The 27,046-nt window shown below is 38.5% G+C and overlaps 1 protein-coding gene across 1 annotated transcript in view; it reads left to right on the forward strand.

The window, feature by feature from the left end:
• SLC15A2 (solute carrier family 15 member 2) overlaps nt 1–26,841 on the forward strand; it is a 65,849-nt gene extending 39,008 nt beyond the window's left edge. The window contains exons 11-25 of the mRNA XM_059162807.1: nt 2,179–2,261; nt 2,710–2,796; nt 2,964–3,053; nt 3,146–3,190; nt 4,770–4,802; nt 5,518–5,606; nt 6,844–6,925; nt 7,481–7,615; nt 8,967–9,131; nt 9,292–9,338; nt 10,942–11,052; nt 11,517–11,613; nt 24,226–24,372; nt 25,271–25,375; nt 25,717–26,841. Coding sequence (XP_059018790.1) covers nt 2,179–2,261; nt 2,710–2,796; nt 2,964–3,053; nt 3,146–3,190; nt 4,770–4,802; nt 5,518–5,606; nt 6,844–6,925; nt 7,481–7,615; nt 8,967–9,131; nt 9,292–9,338; nt 10,942–11,052; nt 11,517–11,613; nt 24,226–24,372; nt 25,271–25,375; nt 25,717–25,893 — 1,493 coding nt within the window. The 3' untranslated portion in view covers nt 25,894–26,841. The remainder of the gene's footprint in view (nt 1–2,178; nt 2,262–2,709; nt 2,797–2,963; nt 3,054–3,145; nt 3,191–4,769; nt 4,803–5,517; nt 5,607–6,843; nt 6,926–7,480; nt 7,616–8,966; nt 9,132–9,291; nt 9,339–10,941; nt 11,053–11,516; nt 11,614–24,225; nt 24,373–25,270; nt 25,376–25,716) is intronic.
• The last annotated feature ends 205 nt before the right edge of the window (nt 26,842–27,046 follow it).

Here is a 27,046-nt window from a genome sequence, read left to right on the forward strand (position 1 = left end):
AGATCAGGGAGAAAAATGCCCATTGAATAGAGCAATAAGAAGGCCATTGATTCGGAGAATGTCAGTTATGGTAGATTGGCGAAGATTCAAGATTGATTAGAGTAGAATAGGAAATGACTAAGGGGTGAGAAAAAGGGAAAATGGTATGTATAGCTGAATGTGACATGGAGTCAAGAGAGGATGGCAGACATGCTTGAATATTATTGGGAAGGCTCTAGTAGAGAAAGAGGTTGAAGATGCAAGGAAGAGACAGTATAATCAGTATGAAAGCACAAATGGCAGAATTACCTTTGTGCAGAGGAAGAACATTGCCTTCAGCTAACTGGAGGGAGGAGAGGATAGGTGTGGATACGGGATTTAATAGATTTGGTGGCAGGAAGTTGAGACAATTTCCATTTGACAGCTTCTGTTTTCTTTGTGAAGTAGGAAGCAATATCCTCTACAGCAAGGAAGAACTAGTAGGGAAACGTAAGGTTCCCATTCCTCTTCTTTAGTTGAGTGGCCTTGACATTTAAGTGTGGACTTATCCAGTTCATCACCTGGCCTTCCTTTTACCACTTCCACTGTCCCCTCCACTATTGAGATTTCTAGGTCATTCTTAGTTTTAGGGCCAACCTATTTCCTCTCCAAAATCTTCCTCTTGTCTAGATACCTCTTTATCTGCCCACTTGTCTCCCAAGATTGGCATCCAACAATTTCTTTTCTGTCAGCAATAAGAAGACTGTGGTAGGTAAAAGGTGCTATTTGGAGAAGTTTTGGAGACACTGAGAGGATGAATAAAGAAAACATGGTGATGTGAATATGAGTGGAATAGAGAATTTAGAAAGTTAAGGTAAGGAAAAGTAAGAGGATTCAGGCATTCTGGTGTGCAAAGATGCTGGAAGGTCTTACTTGTCACTGACAAGACATCTTTGGTAGAAGATCTACTCGAGGGACATCTTGCTGGAGTTGGGAAATCCATTAAGGAGGGAAGTATATCTGGAATCATACTACGATAGTCTTCCTGTTGATGTTAGTTAATAAATTTGAAAAAAATAATATTTACTATTTTATAATATTATTATAAAAATAATATCAACTAATGTTGGTAATTTAGAAAATAGAAAGAAAAATATGAAAATAAAATCTACTTATAATTAGTTGTTGGGATGTGATTAAAGAATATGGGGTAAGGAAAAGAGAATGAGCTCAAGTATATTAATGATACAGAATAGAATTTTTTGTAGGAATGATGATCAGTGGTTAGAATGTAGAGACCTACTGGAAAATAATGAAACATAAAATGGGAAGGAGTAGCTTTAGGTGAGCTCCACGGGGCCACATCTTTCTTATATCATCAGTCTCAATAGTGTCTAGCACAGTGTTTAGTGCAAGAATGAGTGAATGAGATGTTTTATGGTGGTTAAATGGGTAGATTTCTGAGTCAAACAGACCTCAGGTCAAAAATGCAATTTCTGGCATTTTCTAGCTATGTGATCTGCACAAATTGCTTAATTTCTTTTATCTTCAATTTCCTCAATAAAATGTAGAGAGTAGTACCTATTTTTTCAGATGAAATCAGTTAATATATATAAAAGACTTAATGCTTTACATATAATAATAAACCTTTAAAGGTGGTTAATGATAATAATAATCATCATCAGGATAATATGAATTTGGGAAGGCCTTTCCTGCCAGGAGTTTGGACTTTTTAGGTAGGTCCTGGTAAGAAGGTTTTAATTTGGCATCAGATAAGAGAAGGAAGATACTAGGGATTGAAAAAGTACTTGCTAGACATTTTAATAATCCAGGGCAGAGGTTGTGAGGCCCTAAACAAGAATTGTAGCAATAGTAAAGTAACAGAAGGGCAGATGGGAAATACATTGAAGAAAGAGTCTAAATGAAAACTTGATAAAATATCAGATGTAGAGATGGCGAAAGAAGAGAGAATCCAGAGATGACTTCCCTTTCTGTGATACAGGGAAGTCTCAACAGATTCCTTCTCTTAACAACTGACAACTTTATTCTTCTCTTGGGTCCCATAATTTATATAATTCTGAAAGTTGGGAAGTTTAAGTCAGAGCCCTCCCTTTAAAAGATTTGCCAGACACTCCTGCACGTCAGCAGCCTATCCTTAGCATTGACATACTGAATGTGCTGAATGAGAAGCTAAGAACCTTGTTTGTGTATTAACTGCAGTTGTGTTTTCAATGGGAAGCAAAATATACAGAAAACCACCTCCTGAAGGAAACATAGTAACTCAAGTTGCCAAATGTATCTGGGTAAGTCTGACTTGTTTACCTGCCTTTTTCAATCAATGGAAAAAAATTATATGCTGAGCTTAAAGGCCTTTAAACACAGGTATTTATTTTCCCCAATGACTGCTGTTTTACCTCTGTACCTTTTGGCAGGCTGAGATTAATCCATTTTCCTCTGTACCTCTACTCAACCATTAAGTAAAATAATAATAATAATAATGATGATGATGATGATGATGATGATGTTGACATTTTTTAAATTGGCAAAATCATCTGAAATGTGTATACATTATATATGTTGCCAACAGGATATAGGGATAGATAAAATTATATTGGAAATATTCTGAAATTCAATGTCTGATGAAAGCAAAGGGTGGAAGTAAGTCACTTAAAGTATGTATGTCTGAGGAAGGGATAATGAATTGGAATGGTTTCTTTTTGTCTCTCATGTGATATCTATGCTCTGCCCTAGTTTGCTATTTCCAACCGTTTCAACAACCGCTCTGGGGACATTCCAAAGCGACAACACTGGCTGGACTGGGCAGCTGAGAAATACCCTGTAAGTTGGAACTGAGGAAATATGCCTCTATGGAGATCTTCCTAAGTCCAAACTGATTCCCTCTTGCTGCATTTGGCCTCTCCTCTTACCGTTCTGGCACATTTTTACTGTAAGCCAGACAACCAAATTTAGCAATGCAGCCTGTTCCTTCTTCCCCTTTCTTGCAGAAGCAGCTCATTATGGATGTGAAGGCACTGACCAGGGTACTATTCCTTTATATCCCATTGCCCATGTTCTGGGCTCTTTTGGATCAGCAGGTAAGAATAGTTCTTTTGAAAGCTACCCCTTCTTCCAGCCCCTTTCCTCCCACAAGAAAGAGATTTCTCATAATCACTTCTGTCTGCCCTAGGGCTCACGATGGACCTTGCAAGCCACCAGGATGAATGGGAATTTGGTGAGAAAAAGATTTTCCAGAGAAATCTATTCTTTTCTTCATAATACATAAATTTCCTTTTTTAAGGAAAATGATTTCTTTGGGTTTTTTGCCTGAAAACAGACTTAAGATCAGAAGAGAGTTGTCTTTAACATGAAGGTACTGAGTACGCAAAATTTTAAAAAGCTACTCTAGAAATAAAAAACAGAATATTATTGGGGAGTGCCTGGGTAGCTCAGTTGGTTAAGCCGCTGCCTTTGCTCAGGTCATGATCCCAGAGTCTAGGGATCAAGTCCCGCATCAGGCTCCTTGCTCAGCAGGGAGCCTGCTTCTCTCTCCACTGCCTGCCACTCTGCCTGCTTGTGCTTGTGCTCGCGCGCTCTCGCTCTCTCTCTGACAAATAAATAAAATCTTTAAAAAAAAAAAAAAACAGAATATTATTTTTAGATATCAGGAATATAAGGATGGAAAGGTTTCAGTGTGTACAGGGTAGTACTGAGAAGATAGTCAATGAAGTGATCCAGTTGTGGGATAGAGGTTGTTTGCTCCCCTCTCAGCCTTCCTGGGGCACAGCAGGCTCAGGTTTGACTGGTGCTACTGCACATGTAGCCCAGCATCTGGGCTGAGATCATGTGGAGGACTTGGAAGTGCAGTATTTTGTACATAGATAAGGAATAAGAAAGTTGTAAACATTATTTTCTATTTTTCTATTCTCCATTCTTTGGCCAGCTCAAAGTTTCATCTGTGTTCTCAATTGTTCTACTTCATTATAATGTTTTTCTACATCTTCGTGGTAAAGGAGGCAGGAGAGAATGATGCTAGGATTTCATTAACCAATCTGTTTGGAGCCTGTCAAACTCAAGTTACTTTTTCCCTTTCTCTCTCTCTCTCTCTCTCTCTCTCTCTCTTTTTTAAAAGATTTTATCTATTTACTTGACAGACAGAGATCACAAGTAGGCAGGAGAGGCAGGCAGAGAGGAGGAAGCAGGCTCCATGCTGAGCAGAGAGCCCAATGCAGGGCTGGATCCCAGGACCCTGGGACCATGGCCTGAACCGAAGGCAGAGGCTTTGACCCACTGAGCCACCCAGGTGCCCCTCCCTTCTCTTATTGCCCAGGATTCACTGTGGTTGTTCTGTTATTGACCCCTCTAGAACAACTCTGGAAACACTATGTGTAAGTGGAAGTCTTCACCCTAACCATGATGTCTTATGCTGCACATTACCTCCTACAATGGCAGTGACTGAAATTAACAAAAACACATTGACCCTATTCTCTCAAGAAAAAGAATATTCTCCCTTAGGCCTACCTGCCTTCAGTAAACATAGCCTGAAGCCATTCCCAGTCTGTTTCCCCAAATACCCTTAAAAGCACCATATGGCCCTGAACCAATGACTGGTAGATTTTATCTTTTGTGTCTCACCTGCTAATTAAAATATTTTCTGTTTTGAGAGAACACAAATGGGGGGGGGGGCAGAGGGAAAAGGAGAAAGAGAATCTCAAGCAGGCTGCACCCTCATGGCAGATAATTAACAGTATTTTTGATATAAGCTTTTCTTGTCTTTTGTCACTGTATAAATGTAATTTGTTATTATGTTTCAGGGTTTTTTTGTGCTTCAGCCAGACCAGATGCAGGTAAGAGATTTCTGTATACTCATAGGGATTTATGGCTTTCCTCATCCATACTTCTATCTGAAGTAATGGGATTACCAACTGTAACTGGACATTTGTTTCCTTATATGTTGAGGAGGGTTAAGGATAAGGAGAAAATACTCTCCTTAAGCCTCACACTTCTCTTTCACATCCTCTTTTAAGTAAGCAGCTCCTGCCCAGCTCCAAGGAGGGTGAATTTTGAGCTCACAGGAGATGTATAAGCATAAGATATTTTTCCCTGTTAAGGTAGTACCTTGGAAATATTGTCCAAGAAAGTATAAGGCATTGTTGTGTGAGTAACAAAGTCAGAATCTCAGTTTACCGGTGATTCCCATTTCTTTTTTTAACCCTTGTTTAATCCCCAAGACTTCCTTCTCTTCTTTTCTCCATGACATTTTCCCTTCAGCTGTGGAACAGGAGAAAATAAGTGAAAATGATAGGGAAGAAATCCTAACTGATTGACAGAAAAACAGTTTCAGAGTGAAACTGATTCTGTAGGATGTTCAGAAGCTGAGGTGCTATGCAGGAGAAATCAGAGTCCTTGGTGTAACGGGATTGAGAGATGTGGAATCATTCTGTACTTAGTATGACGAAAATATGTTTGGATGTTAGGGAGAGTGCACACAAGCAAATGAGAACACTTACACTCAAGACAGAAGAACACTTTGTAACTATTCTTTTTACCATGGTATTACAGGTACTAAATCCCCTCCTGGTTCTTCTCTTCATCCCATTGTTTGACCTTGTCATTTATCGTCTGGTTTCCAAATGTGGAATTAATTTCTCGTAAGTGCTCACCATGCCTTTATTGCTCAGACTGACTTAATATTTGCTCAGCTTAAAAAAAGATTCAATGTCAGTACTTTATACTTAGTATGATTTGTTTTGGTATATCATTTTTCTGTTTCTGTGTACCCAAGTTAAACTAAATGCCTATTGGTACTGGAGGATGGGAATTAGATCTAGCTAATTTTCATTATAGAGAGTCCAAGCCATTCCTGCACACTTAACTGCATGATGTTGAAAGGGTAGATCTAAGCTTCACAGAAAGTCAAAATTGTGTGAGAATAGGCTCCTAAAGCAACTTGTTGCTTTGTTCTTGAATGTTGCCTCTTCAAAGAAGTCTAAATCCTGTGATGATAATTAATCCCTTTAAATCTTTTATTGTCCATATGAAACAAAGCAGGGACCTGGTAAGAGCAGAAATAGGTTGTCCCTAATTACTGCTTTTCTCCCATTCTAAATAGAAGCACCAGATGTCGTATGGAACTGTTGAATCACTATAATGTGATTCAGTATACACCTGAAACTAATATTACACTATGTTAACTAATGGGAATATAAATAAAAACTTAAAAAGAAGTGTTATTTTTTGTAAATTTGACAGAGGAGGATTTCAAGTCTCCTCTATTCCTGATTTAATGGCATTTTCTTTTTGATGATGACATTATAATATTCAAATGGCCTTTTGTCATTTACTCATTAGTTGAGCAGATATTACTGAGTTTAGCACGAATGCCATGCAAATATAACAGCACAAATGAATGCTGAAAGAGTTCCCTGTTTAGTAAGGGAGGTAGAACACATGCAAGGATAATTATTACCCAACGTGAAATATATTAAGTTCAGTAAGAAGGGAAGCAAAGTGCCAGGGAGTTATGGAGAAAAAAGAGAGTCCTTCTTACTGCTAGAGTCAAGAAAGACTTGTGGAGGAAAAGAAAATGGGATAATAATGTATCGTGCTTGGCATATGGTAAATGTCCAATAAATTTGGGTGTGTTACTACTATTTTTTGGTATGATGACATAATGGATAGAAAGATCATCATAAACAAAAGTTGAGGTGAGGAAATGGGTTGAATAGAAAACTATTTAGTGTGATGAGTAGAGGAAGAAAGCTGTGTGAAGGGGAGAAGTAGCTGAGACCAAATCAGGAAAGGTCTTTAATGGTAGGCTTAGAGGGTTTCAATTTTAGCCTTTGAGTCTAAAGTTTCCATGTAATTGTCTATCCCTTCCTTCTGCAGATCGCTTAGGAAAATGGCTGTTGGTATGATCCTAGCAAGCCTAGCATTTGCAGTTGCAGCAGCTGTGGAGATAAAAATTGATGTGAGTTCAATAAATCTTAAGCTCCATGAGGAGTCAAACTGAGTCAAACATATCATTGTTCACTCTTCTGACTTGTTCAGTTCTGTGCCTGGGACCTAGCACAGAACCTGTTTTAGACAAGATGCATCATAACTATCTGTGGTAAATGAGTAGATACGGGTAGAAGAGCAATGCAAAACAAGGACCACCTCCCACCTGAGTGATCCAGAGTATACTCTCAAGGAATTCCCAAACACTAATATCCAAGCTATCTTCTTGTCTGTTTGGAAAGACAGGCTTTTGAATAGTTGGCAGATCAAATAGTCATTATTGGGGAATGACTTATGAGGTCACAACTGAGTCAAAAAGCATGGAGTCTGTCATGTAGCATCAGTGCTCCCTGCACTGAGCTGGTGTTTCTCCCCTCCAGACTGCCTTCAGAGTTCTCTAAGCCAAATGCCCTCCAGAGGGAGAAAACTGCATCCTCCTGACTGGACGGACTAGGACGTCAGAGGTAGGACTGAGAACTCCCTCCGAGGGTTGTTGGTAATTCTGACCTGTGTTCTCTGTCCTAAGAGAATGACCCCACTGCAGCCCGGTTCCCAAAAGATTTTCCTGCAAGCCTTGAATCTGGCGGATGATGAGGTGAAGGTGACAGTACTGGGAGATGAAAACAATACTCTGTTGGAAGAGTCCATTAAATCCTTTCAGGTAAGATATGGACTTGAATAAATTAGAAACACATTCAGATTATGCAACAAGGTGACAGCATAATATTGTAGTTAGAAGCATGCACTTGTAGAGGCAAACTATCCCCAGTCCAATTCCTGGTTCTACCATTCCCTAGCTATAAGACCCTGAACAAGTTATTTTATCTCTAAACCTCAGTTTCAGTACCTATAAAATGGCAATAATTTTTATGCCATGAGCTGTTGTAAGGATAAGTATTATATGTGAAGCACTTAGCATAGTGTCAGGGACACTGTACGGTCTCAGTAGGTTGTAATTTGTACTGTTATTTCAAACTGTCTCCTAACATCACATCCTCTGGAAGGATTTGGCTCGCTTATTTTCACCATTACTACTGTACACGTTGTGAAATATTTATAGTTTTTAAAGATTTATTTATTTATTTTAGAGAGCAAGAGCATGAGTGGGAGGGGCAGAGGAAGAGAGAGAGAGAATCTCAAACAGACTCCATGCTGAGTGCAGACCCTGATGTGGGGCTCAATCTCACAACCCTGAGGTCACAACCTGAGCTGAAAGCAAGAATCAGTTGCTTAACCGATTGCACCACCCAGGTGCCTCTGAAATATTTATTTTAAAATATTACTTTTTAATAATGAAATTAATATACATCTATTATTGAAAACTGGAGGGTATATAGAAAGACATAAAAACCACGTATAATTGCATCACCCAGAGATGATCAATCAGCATATTGGTATACACAAATAAACTAATTTCTAAAAGGTAGTCAAACTCTATAGTACTGAACTTTGATTTTTTTATTAACATTAATCATCTCATAAGCATCCTTCTGTATCCTTAATTTGAGAATATGATTTTAATGGACACATGATATTCCATTTTATAGATATATCATAGTTTATTGAAGTATTTCCTTATAGGCGTTTAAGTTTTTATTATTAATATACATAATTCTGGGGTGCCTGGGTGACTCAGTGGGTTAAGCCTCTGTCATGATCTCAGGGTCCTGGGATAGAGTCCCGCATTGGGCTCTCTGCTCGGCGGGGAGCCTGCTTCCTCCTCTCTCTCTCTGCTTGCTTCTCTGCCTACTTGTGATCTCTCTCTGTCAAATAAATAAATAAAATCTTTAAAAAAAATAATAATATACATAATTCTACAAAGAACATCCTTATTCGTAAATCCTTATGCATGTCTCTAATTACTCTCATATGGCATATTCCTAAAGATAGAATTACTAGGTTAAAGGGCAAAGTTGAAAGTATTTGATGAGCTCACCCACCCTGGGATGTTGTGAGATATTGATGCCTATGATAGGGTAGAAAGTGAATATGACAGTTTCTTCATTCTATAGAAGATGCCACACTATGCCCAGCTCCACCTGAAGACAAAAAGCCAGGATTTCCACTTCTACCTAAAATATCACAATCTGTCTGTCTACACTAAGCATTCTATGGAGGAGAAGAACTGGTACAGTCTGATCATTCTAGAAGATGGAAAAAACATTTCCAGCATGATGGTAAGTTGAGGAGTAGCTTAGGTTCCAAATTGTTATCAGAGTGTATTTTAACCAGCTCATCAAAGATAAGTATTACCGAAGATAAGTCTTATGATTAGATTTTCTGATTATCAGTTTCTTGTTGTCAGCTGTAACTGATTTTTACTTTCCTCTATTATAGGTGAAGGTTGAAGAAAACAAAACAACCAATGGGATGACAGCTGTAAGGTTTGGTTGTCAAGGAGACCCAAAGCCCCTCTGTGTTGATTCTTGATCTCTTCTGATCTGTGGGGCTTCAGATAAAGCAGCCTCACATTTTACTTGTCTTGTACATGGATTCTCTCTCCTATAATATCAAGGGCATTGGTCTCAAAGGCATCTTCTAGAACAATAAGAGGCTGATAAGCTTGCTTTCCCATATGGTATTAAAAATATGACCCTGTATCTGTATGTGCCCCCTGTACTCTGGTGCATACATCCCTTTCTGGTGAATTTTATCCACTTATTTTGCTCTCAGGAAAATAATTAAGTACTTTCATCTCTGTGATCACTGGGAAAAAATTCAGGAGTGAGCAAATAATCCTCTCTTCATGGTTGGTAGTTGAATATCTCTTATTGTTACTGTATTTTTAAAGCAAAGTATAGTTTTATTATAAGCCTGTAGAGGCACCATGGTGGAGTAAAGGTAATACCTTTGGAGTCAAAAGACTTGTTTTTGAATCCAGATAAGCCCCAAAGTCATGTCAGACAGCCAATGAAAGTTACAGAAATGGAGTATCCAAGAGGTCACCTGCTCTCTGCAGCAGGAAATCAGGCATGAAATAGACAGATGCACATGCCTATGTCCATCAAGATTAGGTGGCTGCTGTTGAGACTAGCACTTTAGAGGAGAACTTGTAATGAAATGTCTCAACTTTGCTGAAGGGTGGAACTGTCATAATAATTTCCTTTTGAATATGTTTTATAAAAAGTAAACAACTCGAAATAAGTAAGATGATAGTGAGGCTAGGACTTCCCTGGGTGAGAGAACCATAGGAACCTCCAGAAGGGGTAAAAGGAAATTTCTAGATCAGTGCAGGAATCACCATAGATGTTCTAGAGGAAACTCCCCTTCTTACCTGGTGGGCCAGAGATTAGTACAAAAGCTATCAAAATACCAAAACCCATACTGAGGAAACAGTTTAGGAATCCAGGTTCAGGACACTAAAAAGATCATTCTGGAAGGGTTCAGAATTGTCTGCAGATTCCAAAATGAAAACTCAACCTACTAATGCCTGGGAGTCCGAGTTTTGTATAGTCAAATCAGACTTCATTTATAAGAAGATACAGTATCAGTTTTACATAAATACTGGAAAAAATATATATGTGTATATATATATATATATATATATATATATATATATATATATATATATATTCTAGTGTACATATATCCACTAATTTTTCTTAGTGGAGTCTCAACTGATGAATCCCACTATTATAAGAGGGAAAGAAATTGGATGTGCCTAAACTGGATTAATGAGGCAACTCAGACTGCCATAGGTGATCATGATTGTGTCCATCCCAGCTAGAGATGATGTAAGAGTGTGACAGATGGAAAACTAATACCTCAGGAACGATAAAGTTAAGGATAACTAAGACTATTGATTATTTCTTACATGTGAGTTCATTTATTTATCCATCTAATCATATATAATAATATATATAATAATAATATATAACATGGACCTTTGTCTGCCAAAAACTGTTCTAGGCACTGGGAACATAGTGGTAAACAGGTGTCCCTGTTTGTGAGGGTTTGTCTGATGTGTAACAATGTCTCTACCCTTAGGTTTATTAATACTTTACGTAAAGAGGTCAACATCTCCCTGGGTACAGATATCTCCCTCACTGTTGGTGAAGACTACGGTGTGTCTGCTTACACAACTCTACAAAGTGGAGAGTAAGAGCATTACCCTTGTGAACATTTTATTCTTATCAACAGCTGTTTTTTTAATGATTTCTTTGCATATAGGTGAGGGGATTGGGTATATCTCAGCTAATTTTGAGTATACTCAGGTTCACTGTTTTACACTATTCCACTAATTCATAAGATTTAGAGGAGAAAAATTCACAAGAATTCAGTGAGAAAACTTAGGCCCTGAAATCCACAAAAGGAGATGTTTGTGCTTTCTTTATTTAGCTGTAAAGTTAAAAAAAAAAAAATACCTGGTAGGAATGAAGAGCTCAGATCAGTGGCTGAAAAACCTGGCACAGAAATATTTCACTCCTAGAGACTTGCCTTCAAAAGAAATGGTGGCTTTTCTGCTTGACTCAGCCTGAGAGATGAGATCAGTCTTTCCCCTGGAAATGGGAGTGCTTTTCTAGGCTGTGGTGTTTGTTCTAACTAAAACTATCCTGTTTCAGATACCCTGCGGTGCATTGTAGAACAGAAGATAAGAACTTTTCACTGAATATGGGTCTACTAGACCCTGGTGCAGCTTATCTGTTTGTTGTTATTAATGTAAGTAGCTCATGGCCACCGCCACTCTCTCCTTCCATATAACTGTATCTATATTTGTATCTATATGTCTATGTCTGGATCTGCATTTATCCTGCGATCACATACTTATTTCTAGTGTAAAGTGATAGGTTCTGTCATGACTTTAGAAAACTTACTAAGGTCTCTAGAAGGGATGTTACAAGAGATAACGTTGGTAGCACGCATCTAATAGAAATACAGAATGATAATAATATGTGGCCCTTTGTGTCTGGATTCTTTCATTTGGCATGTTTTTCAGGGTTCATTCATATTGAGACATGTATCAGTGCTTCATTTCTTGTTATTACCAAATAATATTCCACTGTATAGATGTAACACATTTCAATTTGTCAATTCATCAGTTAATGGACATTTGGGTTTTTCCTACCTTTTCACTATTATAAATAATGTTGTTAGGAACATCATATACAACTTTTTGTGTGGCCATATATTTTCACATCTCTTGGGTATATATCTGGGAGTGGAATTGCTGGGTCACATAGTAGTTCTATGTTTAAACATTTGAGGAACCACTGGGAACTTTTCCAAAATGAATTCCATTTTACATTTTCACCAATAGTATATGAGGGTTGCAATTTTTCCACATCTTTACCAATACTTGTTTTTCTGTTTTTTTTTTTTATAGCCATCCTAGTAGGCTATCATAGGTATGAAATGGTATCTCATTGTAGTATTGATATGTATTTTATTAATGGCTACTGTTGTTGAGCATCTTTTCATGAGCTTATTGGAGATTTGCATACCTGCTTTGGAGAAATGTCTATTCAGATCCTTTGTCAAATTTCTAATTGGGGTCTTTATTATTGAGTTGTAAGCATTCTTTATATATTTTAGATATGTCTGTTATCAAATATACGATTTAAACATATTTCCCTGTTGAGTATGTTTTTTAACTTTCTTGATGTTGTCCATTGAAGAACAAGAATTTTTAATTTTTATGATGTTCAGTTTACTCTTTTTCTTTGGTTACTTTATGCTTTTGAAGTCATATCAAAGAAACCATTGCATAATCCAAAGTCATGAGGATTTATGCCTATGTTTTCTTCTTCTTTTTTTTTTTTTAAAGATTTTATTCATTTATTTGACAGAGAGATCACAAGTAGACAGAGAGGCAGGCAGAGAGAGAGGAGGAAGCAGGCTCCCTGCTGAGCAGAGAGCCCGATGCGCTTGATCCCAGGACCCTGAGATCATGATCTGAGCTGAAGGCAGAGGCCCAACCCACTGAGCCATCCAGGCACCCCTGCTTATGTTTTCTTCTAAGAGTTTTATAGTTTTAGCTCTCATATTTAGATCTTTAATCCATTTTGAGTTAATTTTTGCATGTGGCAAGAATTAGGAGGTTAACTTTATTCGTTCTTTGTGAATATTTAGTTGTCCCAGCACAATTTGTTGAAAAGTCTGTTCTTCTCCCATTAAATGGCCTCGGTACTCTTGTCAAAAATCAGTTGACCAGGGGCACCTGGGTGGCTTGGTGGGTTGGGCCGCTGCCTTCGGCTCGGGTCATGGTCTCAGGGTCCTGGGATCGAGTCTGGCGTCTGGCTCTCTGCTTGGCGGGGAGCCTGCTTTCCCCTCTCTCTGCCTGCCTCTCTGCCTACTTGTGATCTTTCTCTCTGTCAAATAAATAAATAAAATCTTAAAAAAAAATCAGTTGACCATAGATGTGAGGGCTTATTTCTATATTCTCAGTTCTATTCCATTGATCTATATGTTTGTACTTGTGCCAGTACCACACTGTTTTGATTGTTGTTACTTTGTAGAAAATTTTAAAATCAGAAAGTATAGGTCATCCAACTTTATACTTCATTTTCAAGATTGGTTTGGCTATTCTGGTCCACCCCCCAGGGATTTCCATATAAATTTTTGGATCAGTTTAGATTCAGAAGCTAGCTGGGATTTGGATAGGGATTGCATTTAATCTGTAGGTGATTTTGAGGAATATTGCTATATTAACAATATTAAGTCTTCTGATCAGTGAACATGAGATCTCTTTCCATTTTTTTAGATCTTCCTTAACATCTAACATTTTCAACAGTGTAGTTTCTAGAGTATAGGATTTACATTTACTTTGTTAAATTTGTTCATAAGCATTTTACTCTTTATGATGCTATTGGGATTTTTTTGGTTGTTTTTGTTTTAGAGAGAGAGAGCAGTGGGAGGGGCATAAGGATATTTGTAAGTATTTATTCTTTGTGACGCTATTGGGGGTTTTGGTTGTTTTGGTTTTAGAGAGAGAGAGAGAGAGAGAGCAGTTGGGAGGGGCAGGGAAAGAAAGAGAGAGAGAAAGAATCTTAAACAGGCTCCATGCCCAGCCCAATGCAGAGTCCTATTGGGGCTGGATCTCACAACCCTGAGATCATGACCTGAGCCGAAATTGAGAGTTGAACACTTAACCAACTGAGCCACCCACGTGCCCCACGATACTGTTGTTAATGGAGTTATTCTTCTAATTTCAGATTGTTCACTGCAAGCGTGTAGAAAAACCAATTGATTTTGTATGTTGATCTTTTATCCTGCAACCTTACTGAATTCATTTATTAGTTTTAATAGTTTTTCTAGTGGATCCCTTAGGGCTTTTTATACAAGACTATGTCATCTATATAGAGATAGCTTTACTTCTTCCTTTTCAATATGGATGCCTTTTATCTCTTTTTCTTGACTCATTGCCAGGATTTGAAGCTCTAGAATAATGTGGACTAGAAGTAGTGAGAACAGACACTCTCCTGGGGGGAAAGTAATCAGTTTTTTATCATTATGTATGTTAGCTATAGGTTTTTCATAGATACCATCTATTGTTTTTCTTACTTTATTTAAATTCAGTTAATTAACATGTAGTATATCATTAATTTTAGATGTAGAGTTCAATTATTCATCAATTGCATATAACACCCAGTGCTCGTTATATCACATGCCCTCCTTAATGCCCATAGTCAGTTAGTAGGTTGTTTCCTTCTATTCTTAGCTTGTTGAGGTTTTTGTTTGTTTGTTTTTTACCATGAAAAGGGGTTGAGTTTTGTTAAGTGCTTGTTCTATGTCTATTGAGAGACTTATGTGGTTTTTGTCCTTTATCCTATTGATATGGTATGTTACCTTAATTAATGTCCAGATGATAAAACAACCTAGTGATAGTTTTCTAGGGCTGCTGTAACCAGGTTCCAGAAGTAGAGTGGCTTAAATATAGGAGTTTATTGTTTTACAGTCATGAAAGCAAGGAGTCCAAGACCAATGTGTTGGTCCTTCTGAGGGCTGTGAAGAAGAATATTTTCCATGCTTTTCCCTTACTTCTAGTTTTCTAGTTTTCTGGTAACATTTGGTATTCCTTGTTATGTAGAAGAATCACCCCAATCTCTGCGTTCATCTTCATATAGAATTCTTCTTATATGCTTGTCTGAGTCCAATTTTCTTCTTTTTTCACCAAGATACTGGTTATATTGGGTTAGAGCCTACCCTTATGCCCCCATTTTAATACAACTAATTATATCTGCAACAACTCTATATCCAAATAAGGTCACATTCTGTTAGGACTCAGTTAGGGTTAGGACTTCAACATATGAGTTTCTTTTTTTTTAAATTAATTTATTTTTTTCAGTGTAACAGTATTCATTGTTTTTGCACCACACCCAGTGCTCCATGCAATATGTGCCCTCTCTAATACCCACCACCTGGTTCCCCCAACCTCCCACCCCCTCCCCCTTCAAAAACCTCAGATTGTTTTTCAGAATCCATAGTCTTTCATGGTTCACCTCCCCTTCCAATTTCTCTCAACTCCCTTCTCCTCTCCATCTCCCCTTGTCCTCCATCCTATTTGTTATGCTCCACAAATAAGTGAAACCATATGATAATTGACTCTCTCTGCTTGACTTATTTCACTCAGCATGATCTCTTCCAGTCCCGTCCATGTTGCTACAAAAGATGGAGGCATAATACTCCATAGTGTATATGGACCACATCCTCCTTATCCATTCGTCCGTTGAAGGGCATCTTGGTTTTTTCCAGTTTGGTGACCGTGGCTATTGCTGCTATAAACATTGGGGTACAGATGGCCCTTCTTTTCACTGCATCTGTATCTTTGGGGTAAATACCCAGTAGTGCAATTGAAGGTCATAGGGAAGCTCTATTTTTAATTTCTTAAGGAATCTCCCCATTGTTCTCCAAAGTGGCTGCACCAACCTGCATTCCCACCAACAGTGTAGGAGGATTCCCCTTTCTCCACATCCTCTCCAACACATGTTGTTTCCTCTCCTGTTAATTTTGGCCATTCTAACTGGTGTAAGGTGGTATCTCAATGTGGTTTTAATTTGAATCTCCCTGATAGCTAATGATGATGACCATTTTTTCATGTGTCTGATAGTCATTTGTATGTCTTCGTTGTAGAAGTGTCTGTTCTTATCTTCTGCCCATTTTTTTTTATATGATTGTCTGTTTTGTGTGTGTTGAGTTTGAGGAGTTCTTTATAGATCCTGGATATCAATCTTTTGTCTGTACTGTCATTTGCAAATATCTTCTCCCATTCCGTGGGTTGCCTCTTTGTTTTGTTGACTGTTTCCTTTGCTGTGCAGAAGCTTTTGATCTTGATGAAGTCCCAAAAGTTCATTTTTGCTTTTGTTTCCTTTGCCTTTGGAGACATATCTTGAAAGAAGTTGCTGTGGCTGATATCGAAGAGGTTACCACCTGTGTTCTCCTCTAGGGTACTGATGGATTCCTGTCTCACGTTGAGGTCTTTTATCCATTTCAAGTTTATCTTTGTGTACAGTGTAAGAGAATGGTCGAGTTTCATTCTTCTACATATAGCTGTCCAGTTTTCCCAGTGCCATTTATTGAAGAGACTGTCTTTTTTCCACTGTATATTTTTTCCTGTTTTGTCGAAGATTATTTGACCATAGAGTTGAGGGTCCATGTCTGGGCTCTCTACTCTGTTCCACTGGTCTATGTGTCTGTTTTTATGCCAGTACCATGCTGTCTTAGTGATCACAGCTTTCTAGTAAAGCTTGAAATCAGGTAACGTGATTCCCCCAGTTTTATTTTTGTTTTTCAACATTTCCTTAGCGATTTGGGGTCTCTTTTGATTCCATAGAGATTTTTGGGATTATTTGCTCCAGCTCTTTTAAGAATACGGGTGGAATTTTGATCAGAATGGCATTAAAAGTATAGATTGTTCTAGGCAGTATAGACATTTTAACAATGTTTATTCTTCCGATCCAAGAGCATGGAATGGTCTTCCATCTTTTTGTGTCTTCTTCAGTTTCTTTGATGAGTGTTCTGTAGTTTGAGTACAGATCCTTTACCTCTTTGGTTAGGTTTATTCCCAAGTATCTTATGGTTCTTGGTGCTATAGTAAATGGAATCGATTCTCTAATTTCCCTTTCTGTATTTTCATTATTAGTGTATAAGAAAGCCACTGATTTCTGTCCATTGACTTTGTATCCTGCCACGTTGCTGAATTGTTGTATGAGTTATAGTAGTTTGGGGGTGGAGTCTTTTGGGTTTTCCATATAAAGAATCATGTCATCTGTGAAGAGAGAGAGTTTGACTTCTTCATTGCCAATTTGGATACATTTTATTTCTCTTTGTTGTCTGATTGCTGTTGCTAGGACTTCTAATACTATGTTGAACAAGAGTGGTGAGAGTGGGCATCCTTGTCGTGTTCCTGATCTCAACAGGAAGGCTGCAAGCTTTTTCCCATTGAGGATGATATTTGCTGTGGGTCTTTCATAGATAGATTTTATGAAGTTCAGGAATGTTCCCTCTATTCCTATACTTTGAAGCATTTTAATCAGGAATGGATGCTGGATTTTGTCAAATGCTTTTTCTGCTTCAGTTGAGGGACCATGTGGCTCTTCTCTATTTTCTTATTGATTTGTTCTATCACATTGATTGATTTGCGAATGTTGAACCATCCTTGTAGCCCAGGAATGAATCCTACCTGGTCATGGTGGATAATCTTTTTAATGTGCTGTTGGATCCTGTTTGCTAGGATCTTGTTGAGAATCTTAGCATCCATATTCATCAGGGATATTGGTCTGCAATTCTCCTTTTTGGTAGGGTCTTTGCCTGGTTTGGGGATCAAGGTAATGCTGGCTTCATAGAAAGAGTCTGGAAATTTTCCTTCTGCTTCAATTTTTTGAAACGGCTTCAGGAGAATAGGTGTTATTTCTTCTTTGAAAGTTTGGTAGAATTCTCCAGGGAATCCATCAGGTCCTGGGCTCTTGTTTTTTGGGAGGTTTTTGATCACTGCTTCAATCTCGTTACTAGTTATTGGTCTGTTCAGGTTGTCAGTTTCTTCCTGGTTCAATTTTGGGAGTTTATAGTTTTCCAGGAATGTATCCATTTCATTTGGTTGCTTAGCTTATTGGCATATAACTGTTGATAATAACTTCTGATGATTGTTTCTACTTCCTCGGTGTTAGTTTTGATCTCTCCCTTTTCATTTATAATTCTATGAATTTGGGCTTTCTCTCTTTTCTTTTGGATTAGTGTGGCCAATGGTTTATTGATCTTATCGATTCTTTCAAAAAACCAGCTTCTAGTTTCATTGATACATTCTACTGTATCTCTGGTTTCTACCTCATTGATCTCAGCTCTAATCTTGATTATTTCTCTTCTTATGTATGGAGTTGGTTTGATTTGTTGTTGATTCTCCAGTTCTTTAAGATGTAGAGACAGCTGGTGTATTCTGGATTTTTCAATTTTTTTGAGGGAGGCTTGGATGGCTATGCATTTCCTCCTTAGGACCGCCTTTGCTGTGTCCCATAGGTTTTGGACCGAAGTGTCTTCTTCTCATTGGTTTCCATGAATTGTTCAGTTCTTCTTTGATCTACTGGTTGATCCAAGCATTCTTAATTAAGGTGGTCTTTAGCTTCCAGGTGTTTGAGTTCCTTCCAAACTTTTCCTTGTGATTGAGCTCCAGTTTCAAAGCATTGTGATCTGAGAATGTGCAGGGAATAATCTCAGTCTTTTGGTATCGGTTGAGTCCTGATTTATGACCCAGTATGTGGTCTATTCTTGAGAAGGTTCCATGTGCACTTGAGAAGAATGAGTATTCTGTTGTTTTAGGGTGGAATGTTCTGTATATATTTGTGAGGTCTATCTGGTCCAATGTGTCATTCAATGCTCTTGTTTCTTTATTGATTTTCTGCTTCGATGATCTGTCTATTTCTGAGAGAGGTGTGTTAAGATCTCCTACTATTAGTGTATTCATATCAATATGACTCTTTATCTTGATTAACAGTTTTCTTATGTAATTGGCTGCTCCCATATTAGGGACATAGATATTTACAATTGTTAGATCATCTTGGTGGATAGTCTCTTTAAGAATGATGTAGTGTCCTTCTATATCTCTGACTACAGTCTTTAGTTTAAAATCTAATTTATCTGATATGAGAATCACTACCCCGGCCTTCTTTTGAGGCGCATTGGCATGAAAGATGCTTCTCCATCCTTTCACTTTCAGTCTGGGTGTATCTTTAGGTTCAAAATGGGTTTTTTTTTTTTTTTTTTTTTAAAGATTTTATTATTTATTTGACAGAGAAAGATCACAAGGAGGCAGAGAGGCAGGCAGAGAGAGAGGGGGGGGGAAGCGGGCTCTCTGCTGAGAAGAGAGCCTGATGCGGGGCTCGATCCCAGGACCCTGAGATCATGACCTGGGCCGAAGGCAGAGGCTTAACCCACTGAGCCACTCAGGCGCCCCATCAAAATGGGTTTCTTGTAGACAACATATGGATAGGTCCTGTTGTTTTATCCAATCTGCAACCCTGTGCCATTTTATGGGCACATTTAGGCCATTCACATTGAGAGTGATTATTGATAGATACGTTTTTATTGACATCGTGTTACCTTTGAACTCTTTCTTTCTGTAGATTGTCTCTATATTTCTGTTCAATGCTATTCTTAGGATTTTTCCTCTTTTATAGAACCCCCCTTAATATTTCCTGCAGTGTCAGCTTGGTGGTTGCATAGTCTTTTAAGCCTTGTCGGTCTTGGAAACTCTTTATCTCTCCATCCATTTTGAATGTCAGCCTTGCTGGATAAAGTATTCTTGACTGCATGTTCTTCTCATTTAGTGCCCTGAATATATCTTACCAGCCCTTTCTGGCTTGCCAGGTCTCTGTGGACAGGTCTGACATTATTCTGATGGGCTTTCCTCTGTAAGTAAGCATCCTTTTTGTCCTAGCGGCTTTCAAGAGATTATATCTACAAAATGATTCCTCAATTTGACTATCAGGTGCTTTGATGTTTTTCTGGAATCTATAAATCTTGGGTGGAAACCGTTCAGCCTCTAATACATGAACGCTGTTTCCATTTGCAAAATTGGGAAAATTTTCATGAAGAACTTGTTCCACCATATCTTCTAGACTTCTTTCTTTCTCCTCCCCCTCAGGGATTCCAATAATTCTGACATTGGAACGTTTCATGGCATCATTTATTTCCCTGATTCTGTTTTCGTGGCTTCTAAGCTGTTTGTTCCAAGCTTCCTCCTGATCCTTTCTTTCTATCTGTTTGTCCTCCAGATCACTAATTCTATCTTCTGTCTCAGTTACCCTAGCTTTGAGAGAGTTTAGATTAGATTGGAACTCATTGAGATCATTGTGAAGCTCATCCCTGGTAGCTTTCAGCTCTTCCCTTACATTGAAAACATGATCTCTTGTCAATTTCAGTTCGACCTAATCAATTCCGTTTGGTCATCCATGCTTTCTCCAACTAGCTATTGCCTGGATAATTGTTAGCCTGAATTCTCTTTCCGACATATTGTCAATGTTGATAGCCATTAGCTCTGTTGCAGAAAGTGGGCTTTCCTCTGTATTTTTCTTCTGTTGGACATTCCTCCTCCTAGTCATTTTGGTGAGAGATGGCTGAATGGATGTAGCTGGATGTATTGACCGTGGTGCAGTCAAGGTGCACCCTGGAATGCTTCTGAGCAATCAGGATTCCCCACCCAAATGAGAGAAAAAAGAAAAGGAAAAGAAAAAAAGGGAGAGAGACAGGAAAGAAAGGGAAGATAAAAGAGAAGGTTCAGCCCAAATGGGCCCCAAGGTAAGATTTATGAAGTATGTAAACAAAAACAGACAAACAAAAAGACTGATAAAAGTATATGAGAAGAGAAAAAAATATATATATAAACAAATAAAGGAAGAACCTCGTCAAAAAAAACCCCAAGTGTAAGATTTATATACTATCAGGACAAACACAAAAACACAGAAATGCTGGTGGAAGAAAAAGATGGGAGGGTGGTTATAAATTCTCAGTGTGGGTGAGGAAGGTTGTTTTGATTCATCCTGGATGTATCTTGATATGTTTGTTAAAGGACTCAACTTTCCTAAGATAAAGAGGGATTAAAACTGGTTTACCTATAGGGGTAGCATTGATTGGGGAAAGGGGATTACCTTGAAGTTTAACTCTATATGAATATTAGAAAGTAAAAATAAAAAAAGGAATAAACTAGACTAAACTAAACTAAAATTAAAAAAAAAAGAAATTTAAAAAATAGAAATGCAAAAGGAAAACACAGGTGTATGTATCAAAAAGTTCAGGTTAGAAGATTATTATGGAATTTGATGTACTGGACATCTCACTGTGATGGTAAATAGGTTTAAAAAATTATCTATATAGAAAAAAATGAGCCAGAATAGTGGGAACGAATTAAAAATAAAAGTTGTCCTATGAAGTAGTCGTGGTTGCTCTCTTGTGGTCTTTATTTTTCCCCCCTTTCCTGGTTGGTTTTCTGGGGGAGGGGACTGCCAAGTGGGTTTTCAGTCAATGATGTTCTCTTAGTTAAGTCCTCCCACCCCCCTCAAGGGGGTGGGCTCTGAGGAAACCGGTTTTGTCAGGCTTTTGTTCTCTGGAGGTTTTTATGTTTGTTCACTTTTGTTTTTCTCTCTCGCCTTGACTGCTTTTGATGGTTTTTGTAGGTTTAGAGGAAATCTAACTGCACCCTGACCTCCCTCTCAGAGAGAAGCCTCAGTCTGGCTGCAGAGTCCAAATAAATCTCCCCTTGGCCGCTGGCGGAGCAGGACTCAGGATTTTTTGCTTGTACCCAAAACCATGGCAGAGGTCTGGGCAGCTCCAGACTGCCAGAGAGGTTCCAAGCAGTGATCGCACACTGAGATTTTCCTGCTGGCCTGGGCTGGGAGTGCCTGGTCTTTCCGGGTCTGAGAGCACCGGACTGGCACCTGTGCACACCTCTCTCAGGGAAGGGCGTGGGGCACGATTCGGACTCTGATGGCAGGGCAGGGCACTCGCATGGGGACTGCAGAAAGGCTGTGCTGCCGTTGACTGGCGAGGCTCCCAGCCCCTCATGGGAGCCGGCCCCACAAGCTCTCAGGCGTGCTGGTGGCTCAGGGACCAATACCTGGTTTCTCTGCTGCACTCTCTCTGGCTCTGTGCCAGGGGTGGCTGTCCTGGGTCTGGGGACTTAAGCCCCTGTCCCTAACACCCCGATTCCCACAATCTTCCCCCCCCCCCCCCCCCCCCCCCCCCCCCCCCCCCGCCCAGTGATCCTTTGCTCTTTTTGAGTGCTTCCTACCAGACTCCCAAGTTAATGCTGGTCCCCAGATACAGGGCACTCTGGTATTGGGATATTACTTTCCAATGGGTCACCTCTGGTGGCTCCCTCCCCTTTTTGTTTATCTTCAGATATCAGTCCGACTTTCCCACTCCACTTTACCTGCTCACTGGCGTCTTCTGCTCCGGTAGAGATCCAGACGTGTATAATTCTGATCTCAGGCTGATTTCTTGGGTGATCAGAGTTCTTTGGAAGGTAATCAGCTCACTTTAGGGTACAGATTGAAAGGGCGCCTCCTCCTACTTCCCCGCCATCTTGTCTCAACATATGAGTTTTAAGGGGACACAATGCAACCCATAACACTTGAATTTCTGGTGTTATCCGACTAATCATTTGTTCTGTCTTTTGTGTGCTACTCAAGATTGAAGTCTTATATATTGTTTCTGAATGCGTGGATCTAATAATCATTTGGAGTAGAGATCATAACTTGGATCCCGGGGGCCCAGTTTTTTCCATAGTCCTGTTTTGTTCGGCCTGCACACTACTGACAAAAGTAATGATAATCATTAGTAATTGACAATACTTAAAATTCAGGAGATATCACCTAAGAATCTAGATTCTTAACGTTTCTTAAAAACAAAACCAGAAGATTTAATAACAAGTATTACCATGTGAGTTGGCTGGGGCTGTACTGACTTTACACTTTAGATGGGGCCTGTGCTATCCACTTCACCACAGCTCCCATCATTCCCACTCAGCCTGCTTCATTTACTTAATTATATGCCTATGGCTATTTGAGTATGTGATCTTGATTTAGAAGCTCGGGTCATGGTCTTCCCTTAGCCTAAGAAAATGCAAACATATGCCCGTGTATTGTTCACAATATCAACTGATAAATCAACTATTTTGAACCCAATGGCCCTATGACACAGAGAATCAAGGACATTTGGATACTATAGACATTTGATTTCAAGACTTTTGATCTTGATGTTTTAACTGCCGTTTTAATCATATTATATTTTAGATATTACACCCATTACCTAATAATGGTTTCACTTTAAGAAATACATACAATTTTAGAATTTTTATCCAGTTCATAACACATATTAATAGACATAACCTATATAAAATAAAACCAACCATAACTAGAAACCTGCATAGTAAAAGTACTTCTAGACAAAGAAATAAAGATTAAATAGTCATGTATATTTGGTAAGATTAGTAACAAAAATATTGACCCTGAAAGAGTTCTTTTTGACTAAAATTCTACAAAAAAAATTGCCTTTTTGGCATAATTTAAATGTGTAAGATTTGAGTTCAGAAATGATGGCCAGTAAATAGAATTTAAAATAGACAGTATTTGATACAGATTTCTCAAAACCGATCAACAAAATCTTTAATGTAATGTTTACCAAGAAAATAATTCATTTTGATAAAAGTAATTTTAGTAAAATAATGGAAAATGTTAAAAACACTTTCTACTTAACATAGAAAACTAGGCAAGGAATTAAACTTTTCTCAAGAAAAAGCTTTCTGGGGTTGCCTGGGTAGCTTAGTTGTGAAGCATCTGCCTTCAGCTCAGATCCTGGAATCCAGCCCCACATTGGGCTCCCTGCTCAGCAGGAAGCCTGCTTCTCCCTCTCCCACTCCCCCTGCTTGTACTCCCTCTCACTGTGTTCCTTTCAGTCAAATAAATAAAAGAAATCTTAAAAAAAAAAAAAAAAAGGAATGTGCTTTCTGAAAATTCATTGTGTTTGTATAATTCAGATGCCATTTTATATTTAAAATGTTGGCCAGGATCAGAGTACCTATAGGTCAAAAGGTGGAAATCCAAACACCAATATCAAAATATTCTGCCATCTAGGGACTCTGTCAATAATGGTATCTGACTGACTAAACCCAGATAAGTGAGTGCTGTGTTACCAAAAGGAATTAAAAAAAACTGAAATTTATAGGATTTGCTGAGTCTCTTAAAGGATGAAAATACAAAGGGATGGGTATAAGATCATAGAATGCTGTAGATCAGAAATATTTACTTGAGACTGCTGATGAACCCTTTTCTTCTTTTCCTCACTAAGCGCACCAGTCAGGATCCTCAGGCCTGGAAGATGGAAGACATGCCTACCACCAAACTCTCCATTGCATGGCAGCTACCACAGTATGCCCTGGTTACAGCTGGGGAGGTCATGTTCTCTGTCACAGGACTTGAGTTTTCCTATTCTCAGGTTGGTTTTTGCAAGTGAAAAGTGGAGGCAGATATATTGCTTGGAGAAGGATGAATTTTAATCATAATACTGCTTTAAAAAGTATGTGATCCTGGCCAAGACCTCTATATTTTTTTGGCCTTAGACTCCCAGGATCATAGCAGTGCAGCATAGTAACTGATGCTGTTTGGAATCTAGGAAAGGGTACTTTAAGAATAAGGGCTGCAGAGAGAGTCAATTATCAATTATCATATGGTTTCACTTATTTGTGGAGCATAACAAATAGCATGGAGGACAAGGGGAGATGGAGAGGAGAAGGGAGTTGAGGGAAATTGGAAGGGGAGGTGAACCATGAAAGACTATGGATTCTGAAAAACAATCTGAGGGTTTTGAAGGGGTGGGGGGTGGGAGGTTGGAGGAACCAGGTGATGGGTATTGGGGAGGGCACGTATTGCATGGAGCACTGGGTGTGGTGCAAAAACAATGAATACTGTTACGCTGAAAAGAAATTTTAAAAAAATAAATAAAATTTTAAAAAAATGTAAAAAAAAAAGAATAAGGAGTCAAATTGCCCATGTTCAAATTTTGATTGTATAAATTATCGTGTAAAGCTTGAGCAAGTTAATTATCTCTCTAATGCTATTTTTCTTTATGTGTAAAGTAAGAATACTGATAGAATTTATCTCTTAGCGTATAATGAAGATTATATGAAATAATGAATTGAAGTATTCAATTAAGAGCTCCATCTTCTTATTACTGTTCACATTATTATCACCCCTTAAATCAACATGATAGCTAAAGTTGGAGGAGGAGGAGTTCAAATTTAGAAACTTTAGTGGGAAAAGTTTTCTGGATAGATGCTTGAGTCATAGGGTGGTTTGGGGGAGTTTGTTTACTCACAAACCTGTGTCCTCTTTAGGCTCCCACTAGTATGAAATCTGTACTCCAGGCAGCCTGGTTGTTGACAGTCGCAGTTGGGAATATCATCGTGCTTGTTGTGGCACAGTTCAGTGGCCTGGTACAGGTATGGATCTGATGAAGCAGGAGTTTGTGTCTACCCAAGATTTTCCCTCCAAGTTCCTTTCCTCCCTCTTCCTCCATCCCTTTGCCGCCCACATTCTTCACTTAGTGCTGCCTGTAAGATGGTTAAGATATAAACAGACTTTGCCAGGAGAATGGACATGTAAGAGTGGCAATAATGGCTGCCATAGACCATATGAGGAGAGGCCAGTGAATCCATTCTTCTTTTAACAAACCTCTGCCTACATTGGTGACCCTGAGTCAGTTTGTTCCATAGTCCTCATCCTATGAAGATCCGTTTAAAGTTTCTTCATATTCTTCTCTTATATTTATTTCTTCCTGCAGTGGGCTGAATTCATTTTGTTTTCCTGTCTCCTGCTGGTGGTCTGCCTGATCTTCTCCATCATGGGCTACAATTATGTTCCTATAAAGCCAGAGGATTTACAGGAGCCAGCAGATAAGCAGATTCCCTATACCCAAGGGAATATGATCAACCTGGAGACCAAGAAGACAAAGCTCTAATGGCTCCCTGGACTCTTCCCAGACCCCATTTCTGGGATTTGGTCTTGGTTATCACCCATCCTAAGGCATTTTTTTCTCCTACTTGTTAGGGAAGGGAAGGAGCATCCTATCTGAGCAGAGGTCCTCCACTTTTCTCTCATGATAGAGGCAGTTTTAGGACTGGATATTCCAGTACATTAAAGAGCAAGTCCCCCGAGACTCTATATCTTCCCATCAGTTACTAAACTCTGTAAACATTGTGTAGTATTCCTGAAGAAGGCCTCGCATCTCTAAATGGCCATTAAAAGCATAAATGTGTAACTGAATTAGTTTCTGGGATTATGTAGAGTTATATGGGAATCACTTTACTTGCCATTTAGAACCAATGACTCCACATTTTTAGGGATTGATTCAGGGGTAAAATTGCAGAATAACAGAAATGGTATTTCAGGTTTCTTCATAAGCAACATAATTGTACTATCCACTAGGACCTCAAGAATTGGTATTTATGGTGCAATCTGGTATAGGGCCTGACCTCTCAGCTATCCAGGTTTGATAAGACCATAGTAAATTTTTCAGTCCAGGTGGTAGGAAACAAATGACATTTTATTAATACAGAGAAGAAATACATCTTTCTGATAATTACAGTATTTTATCTACTAACCCAAAACCCCCTTTCTTCATACTAATAGATCTTTGGAAACCAAATTAAATGTGGTAAGCATAGTTCTGGAAAACAAGAATATGTATAAATTATAGAAATTCTGTTGAGTCTTCTTTAGTGTACATTTTTCATAGGGACTACAATGTTTCAGCTGGATTATGCCTTTCTAAGGACAGTTATATGGGTACTAATTATAATTCTCCAACCATGCATTTTCAGTGTTTTTGGGTTAGCTTTTTCTTATTATTACATCATTTCTTGTTTATTATAACAGATGTTTAATAACAATATTTTTATGAATCCAACTTCCTTTTTTAATTATTATCCTCTTTAGCCTCAAAGTAGTTGGTCTGTTTTTGATAAGTTTTTCTGTTTTACTTTTACCATAAATTTAATTTCTTTTTCCAAGTTTTTATTTTACTTCCAGTTAGTTAACTTAAAGTGTAATATTAGTTTTATTTTCTCTTTTTGTTTTTGGTAGGCAGAAAATTGGATTCATTCCTGGCTTAT

Source organism: Mustela lutreola, chromosome 2, assembly GCF_030435805.1.
Source record: "Mustela lutreola isolate mMusLut2 chromosome 2, mMusLut2.pri, whole genome shotgun sequence".
In the NCBI taxonomy this organism is placed as follows: Eukaryota; Metazoa; Chordata; class Mammalia; order Carnivora; family Mustelidae; genus Mustela; species Mustela lutreola.